This window comes from Protopterus annectens, chromosome 8.part0 (assembly GCF_019279795.1).
Source record: "Protopterus annectens isolate FY-2018-M chromosome 8.part0, PAN1.0, whole genome shotgun sequence".
Lineage (NCBI taxonomy): Eukaryota > Metazoa > Chordata > Ceratodontiformes > Protopteridae > Protopterus > Protopterus annectens.
This window is the reverse complement of record NC_056741.1, coordinates 1672300863-1672308154: the sequence shown is the minus strand read 5'-3', so window position 1 is coordinate 1672308154 and position 7292 is coordinate 1672300863. Positions and strand designations below refer to the sequence as shown.

At 40.6% G+C, this 7292-nt stretch overlaps 1 protein-coding gene across 1 annotated transcript in view; it reads right to left on the bottom strand.

Moving 5' to 3' along the window:
* Positions 1-447: 447 nt before the first annotated feature.
* The window catches only part of SLC37A2 (solute carrier family 37 member 2), a 199102-nt gene continuing 192257 nt past the window's right edge, over positions 448-7292 (bottom strand). The window contains exons 5-6 of the mRNA XM_044079480.1: positions 1968-2134; positions 448-470 (exon numbers count right to left, since the gene is read on the bottom strand). Of these exons, the coding sequence (XP_043935415.1) occupies positions 448-470; positions 1968-2134 (190 nt within the window). The remainder of the gene's footprint in view (positions 471-1967; positions 2135-7292) is intronic.

The following is a 7292-nucleotide window of genomic DNA, read 5'->3' as shown; positions in this document are numbered from 1 at the left end:
CTGATGTGCAGTAAACCCATCAGTATTGGGTCAGTGTTATTTGAGGTGTCTTATTTGAGTGTGCACTAATAATGCAATCTAGCTCTTACAAGTGGCATGGATGCTCTAATTTCTTAACACCATGGCAGTGTTCTGATATGTACTGTATAGCTGGGGTGCCAGACAAGAAAAATAAAACAAATTCTCTGGATTATTTTTTCTCATTCCTTTCAGAGTTCTCAGAGCAAATACATAACATTTACATAATAATTTAGTGCTTCTCAGCATTAGCTTAGTCATCCTCAAGAAAATCTAGTTGTTAAAGAAACTACAAAGCAGTTCCATCTTCCAGACCCTTGTTCTGTTCCTTCAGTCTCGCTTTGTAAAGTGTGATACTCCAAAGAAAGTCAATCAACCAGATACATTTCCAAGTTTGTCCCCAAAACAGTCACTCAAGCTTAGTTTGCTTTAAATGTCAGGTAAAGCAAATTCTGAATGTATAAGTAAAATAAGCTCAGACAGTTAAAGAACCAGTCTAAAAGGGAAGATGCCAACTCTTAGCAGACAGAATTTTTCCAACTAAAACTGGTTTCCGTGCAAGCAGTTTCAAAGTAGGAAAGCCTTCCTTTCCCAGGAGACTGTCTTGCCAGAAAACTGAAGACAAAACTTGGTACACCATTCTACGTTCATATACCTCTTCCCAGTACAGATTACAACAAAGTAAACATACATACACAGCGCAGCCAATCTTACTGATTTATCTCAAATGGATTTACCAAGAACTCAGCTGACAGTACTGAAATGGCAAACTGATCCTGTGTTTAATATGGTAACCCTAATGTTTATTGTCACAGACTTGATCGATGAACTGAACAGCTCTCTAGTGACCTGTCAAGGTGGTTAGGCTCAAAGGAGAGTGATAAGGTTAAAGAAGCATTTTTCCCACTTTCTTTGACTTCTCCAAGTGTGTGCATTTTCAAAGTTGGCTTGAATGTGTGTGTTTTATACATAGTTTGGGGGAGTGGAGACTTGCTTTAATGTTGCAGTGCAGGTGTTTTTTTATCCTTCACAGTGTTTTAGGGTTTTGCAATCTTGGGAGTGTTGCTGTTTTGGCTAGCAACCTCCCATTTTTTCAGTGCTTTGGGGTTATCAGTCGAGCTGTGATTATCTAGACTGGATTCATTTAATATAAATTTGCAGACAACTCCATTCTCTGAGTACTCTCGCCAAATACCAATTTAAGCCCCTTAAATTTACTATCTTAACATCCATATTTTAATTTTTTTTTTATTATTCACTGCTTAACTGAGTACATCAGCTGGGTCTACCTCAGATATTTTTTCAACTATAACTTGAGCCACAATAGCAGTTCATGGATAAATTAGAGTAGAAAAACCAACAGTATGTTTTCGATAGGTGGAAGGAAATCATACTATGCACAGAAAAGCCATGATGTGGGAACAATACGCAAAACGTCAGATGCACAATGACTGGATATCAAGAATGAATGCCAGATCTTAAGCAGTAAGCCACCATTCTGGTCAGAGCAATCACTGAGAATAGCACCTTAAATTATATGCAATCTATTTGTACTAAAACCAAAAAAGCACATCTGAAAAAGGCAAGTGAATAAAAAGTCAGTTTTTGGCCTTCTGTAAAGTGAATGAAGATGGTTGACAGTCTTCATTCTGCAGCCAAAGACTCATGCATTTCAGTAAAGGGGAAGGGAGAACCCCCAGTGCTGTAAATGTGGCTTCAAAACAAACTTTTAGACTACTTAAGCCATAAGTAGTTACCTGGGCCATGTTACATCACCTTCTCCAATAAGCCAGACAATGACTGCACCTAGAGAGGCTCTCTCTCATGACCCAGCTTAAAAACTGAACGATTCTTACAGCCTGCACCTACCCCATCTGGGAAGAAGCCCAAGTTGTCCAAATCTCTGCCCCCCCCCTGCCCCAAAGAGTAACAGAAGCCTTCATACTTACGTTCCACTAGGAAGAAAAAACAGATAAGTCCCATAACAGCAATAATGACTCCTGGCACAATGAAAGACAGACCCCAGGCAGAGGAAACCCAGACTCCTGCGATGAGAGACCCCAAGATGTTGCCAACAGAGGTATGAGAGTTCCAGATACCCATGATAAATCCTCGCCTGTGAAAGGAAACAGCATATCAGTAACTGAGACAACAAATGGTACACACAGGATTCTTTTATGTAAATCTCACTGTTGAAAACATAACACTCTGTCTAGGGATCAAAACCTCTTCTGTGACATCAACAGAACAGTTTGGAGGAACAGGTACATCTTCCAGATGATACCACTGCTCTGGAACAGATTCACCATCCATATAAAACAAAACTCATCCATGTCTATATTCAACCACAACTTGATGGGAAATGGATATTTACCCCAGGACTGCCCCCTGTACTACTAATGGACAGAGACCGCTCCTAAATGCTTTAAATAATTTCAGGAGACCCATTCATGGGATATTGTATGATCACAGTAATTCTCACCAAGGTTAATACATGATTATCGACCATAGGATGCATAACACCGATCTAACATCAGTGGGATAGGTTAATTCAAACAAAAGGGAAATCATATAGACTTAAAATGGCCTGCAAGGGATGCTAGCCTAGTACTTACCTATGAACCTATAAAACTCAAGAGCAAAAGAACGTCTCCTATAGTACTACAAAGTGCTGCAGAGTCTCTGCTACTCTTCCTGGTGTTCTTAGCTCCTGCAGACAATGGCTCTGGCATCACAACTAAAGGACGGACAGACTGCATCAGCAGGGAGCGGAGCATAAAATGGACATTAACGCAGCAGCATCGCTGGTCATATTGCATGAGCTAGATACAGACGTAAGGTACTACTGGGCAAAAGAGAACATGCACTTATGAACAGCATGAAACTATTAAGTTACTATATCTGTGTGGAGGTATATTTTATTTATTTTTATTTATTTATTTATATTTGTTGACCGGGAGTGTCCGACTGGACGTAGGTCCATTTTCAGCAGAGGCCCGGGGAGAAAAGCTCCACAGTTAAAATAAACAGATAGTAGTTACATTGGATTACATAGCGATTAACAAGTTACATAGCAATTACTTACAACATATTTACAGATGAAGAACATAGTACATCAGTAGACAACTAGAATCTTTATCTGTAAAGTACATAACAGACATTAACAAAATGTTACAATAAGAAGTTCCTGCTGTATAAGTACTAGGCTTATGAGCATCTGAGCTTGCTATAATCAAGGTAGTTAGTGGAGTGGAAAGAAAGGTAGGGGTTGGATGGGGTGGATGATATTAGAGTGGGAGTTGCAAGGGCATAGCCAGCATGTTTTTAGGTGCAGTTTTAGTAAAGTTTTGAAGTGGGTGCATGATGGTATGGAGGTAATTGTGGGTGGGAGAGAGTTCCATAATTTGGCTATGGTGCAAGAGAATAGTGCTTCACCAGCAGAGTTATTGGCTTTAGTGATCTGCAAGGGATTTTTGTTGCTGGATCTTAGTGGTCTGGTGGTGCAATAGGGTTGGAGTAGATTCTGGAGGGATGGGACATTTAGTGGATGGTTTACTAGTTTGTGGGTGAGTGAGAGTTGATACCATTGAAGGAGGTGACTGAGTTCAAGCCAGCCCAGTTCAGCAAGTGAGAGACAGTGATGACTATGGTAGGATGCCCCTGTGGCGAATTTGGCGTATATACATACATGTATATACATGGTTAGGGAGGCAACACTAAACACTGAAAGGACCTGGAAGTAATCAAATAACCTAAATGGGAGCATGCAGTATGGCAGCAGCAAATAAGGCTGCAGGAATATTGGAATATACAGTAAGGCATGCCACTGCTGAAAAAATAGGTCACTATCCCTCCAGAAAGGGTCCAAAAAGGATACAGGTATTGCAGAGAAGGACCACAAAAATATTGCTTAAATGGGTTCTGTAGCTTATTGCAAAGACAGAGGGACAAGCTACTGACCCTACCATTGGTCTCTTTGGGTTAAACAGTCACCATCTACCATCAGAAAGTTCAACTGTGTTTGGAACTTACCAAAACTGATTATGTTAGAGTATGTCCAGTGTTGCAATAGTGATAGTTTCTTGAGACTCCTGCTGCTGAAGGACCCATTATCTTCTGGCTTCACTTTCAGAGTTTTGCATCCTTCCCCTCCTGTTAGTGAAGATGCCTTCCTACCTGGGCATCAACAAATCAAAAGGTACATGCACCCACAACATTTTTAGATCTTTCTTGCTCTGGTACTCAAATGTGGAAAAGGTCCAAGGCCGCAGGACAAAAGGGTCCCTGAATGGCCCCTGCTCAGGATGCTCAACTGGTAGAGACTGGACAAGTCACCTCTCCAGAAAGTGTCATCCTGTGGAAGGGAGATGACTTGTGATGCAGAATGGGAGTCAAAGGACTAACTGAAAGTAGATACCCACCCCCATCACTAAAGGGATTCCAATAAGGGAAAGAAAAGGGTGACAACACATCATTCTCTAACATCTGTACTGTTGTCACAATATTGTCCAGTGCTGCAATAATGACCACTTCAGAAGCTTTCCAAAGCTTACGAACCTTGGGTGGCTGTAGCCAAGCAGGAGTGATTTATAACAGGCCTTACAGGACAACTGTGGCAAACCCCAATCTTGGCCCCGAGCAAATAAAAGGTACCCAGTAATGCACTGGGGAGTTTCCAAGGCACACTAAATCAGATGATATATTCACTTTTTAGGCATAATACAATCTTAATTTGAATATTTTTGACAGGTAGGTAAGGACCAAGGACATTGAGGGCAGACTTGGAGCCTGGCACTTTCTTCAGCACCATTGAGAGCATGTTTTCCATCTTGCTATATATAATTTCCTTCTATCATCTACTTTTATGTCTATTATCTATCACATTAGCTGAGGCAGCATTAAAGGTTCATCCCCTGCCACACTTAAAGGGAGAACCTGTGTTGCCTCAGGAAAAACGGATCTATTAACAGCCTTTTTTTGCATGTCCTCCATTATTTTTGTACTACACTGAGAAGGACAGCAAGAACTCGTATAGAGAACTATCTGAAAATGTTAAGCAGATTGCACACTTAAGGTTGCTACAGATGCCAAACTAAACTACAACTTTTTGTTAAGTTATATCAGGTAGTTAAGGAATAATGTCCACCAATGCTTTGAATTCATCCATATCACACATTCCTCTTGCAAAGATATAACCAATACATTGGCAAACAAACTACAAAGCATTTAGTTCCAATCTTACTGCATGTGCCCACACACTGTGGCACCCATTATCCCTAAAAATGTTGTTGTCCCTATAATCACCTTTGAATAACTCAGAATTCCTGTCAAAGGCTAAAAATACTGCTCCTGAGGGACCAGATAACACATCAGGCTGCATTCTTATCACTGCCAAGTAGGCAATATCCGCGCTTTTACTTAAACTGCTCAACTTCAGCCTAACCACAGGGTTTGTCCCTGGTGCCTGGAGAACAGTGGCTGTGACTCCCCAACACAAGGGTGCCCTCAAATACTAAGGTAATTATAGTTCCATCAGACTCTCAGTCTTCCATGCAGACACATGAAAACTATCATAGCAAAACTCATTTATGAAAACACAAGCAACATAACTGATATAGGCCGCACTCAATTTGGTTTTGTCACGGGTAGACTCAGTCTTCTGAGCCTCAAACTTCATTGTAAAGGTTACACAGGCTGTTGACAGTGGTTAACCTGTGTATACTGCTTATCTTGACAGGACCAAGGCTTTTAACACTATTCTCAATGACGTTAATGAAAAGTCAGACAAACATAATAAAAATCCTTACATAGTCAGCTGGATTACAAACCAACTATCCAACAGATATGAAGTAGCGAGTTGCTGATGCCCTCTCAGAACATAAAATTGTAACTAGTGGGGCACCACTGTGAGCAGTGCTAGGCCCTCTCCTGTTTGGCCAGGACAATATTCTTGAAGGGTGGTTAACTAAGTTTGCTAATGACTGCAAGCTGGAAAATTATCCTTTCATCCAATGATACTAAACTGTTCCAAAAAGGATTGCAATACTCTCATACCTGGTGTACTGAATTTGGTCACAACCTAAATGCAAAAAGGTGCAGCACAGTAACATTTGGCAAAATATGTTCCCACCTCATATGTTATGAATGGTACTCCTCTTCAAACAGATATGGTCATAGGAACCTGGGTACTTATGTGGACACCTCTGTCATGCAAGTATCATATTTCCACGACAGTCAGGAAATCCTTCTTTACAGCCCAGTTAACTTCCAAGGGAATATCTTCAAAGTCATCATCTTACCACTGTACTCTTCCATTTTCAGACCCATCATCAAATACAAAGCCCCTTTTCATATGCATTAGTTCAAGCATATCACTAAACTGGCAAGGTCCAAATATTTTTTAAACAATCCTTTGACTATACCAATAGAGTAACACAACTCTCCTTTTACTCAGCAGCTTAATAGCTGCTTTGAGATGAACCGCTCCACACTTTTTGAGACAAGTCCCAGTCCTATTTGACCTCTCTAGTCAAAAAAACAGTAACTCTACAAACATCCATGCTAGTGACAAAGCTATGCCAATAAACAAACAAGATTTGATGGAAGGATAGGTTCCTAACAGTGCAATCCAAGCCCACAGAACAAGTTACCCTTACAGGTCAAACAAGTACTACGTTGTCTACCTTTATGGCGAATTGTGATGACTGGATGGGTAGATATAAATTTACAATAAGGTTGTGATGTATGACCATGGTTGATTTGGGAGGTGGACAGTATGACATGCTTGCAAAGGGTGAAAGCTTTTGCCTAGTATTGCTCCATGTTCCTATATTCTAAACAAACTTGTCCAGCTGACAAAAAGTATTTGTTGCTCAGGCCCCTTTTATGTGGTAACCTTGTGCATTTTTATTAAACAACATTCTTTATTACATGAGAGAGTCCAAGTCCCACATGTATCTACACAACACAGCCCACAGACAATAGACATGGCTCTTCTACAGGGGATATGCAATTTATTCAAAACTGAATGCCTGGTTATTGTCTTTGATCTCAACTGTTACCATCAAGCATATCCTACTTCTACATTTATGTTTGACGTGGTGGACTACTATGGTATCCCACCAGGTCTGGACTGCCAAGCATAGAGTTTTGATACTGCAGGTGATCACTGTACACACATTATAATGTGTGTGCGTGTGCGCGTTTGTGTGTGTGTGTGCGTTTGTGTGTGTGTGTTTGTTTGTATGTGTTTGTGTGTATATGGTGTGTGTGTA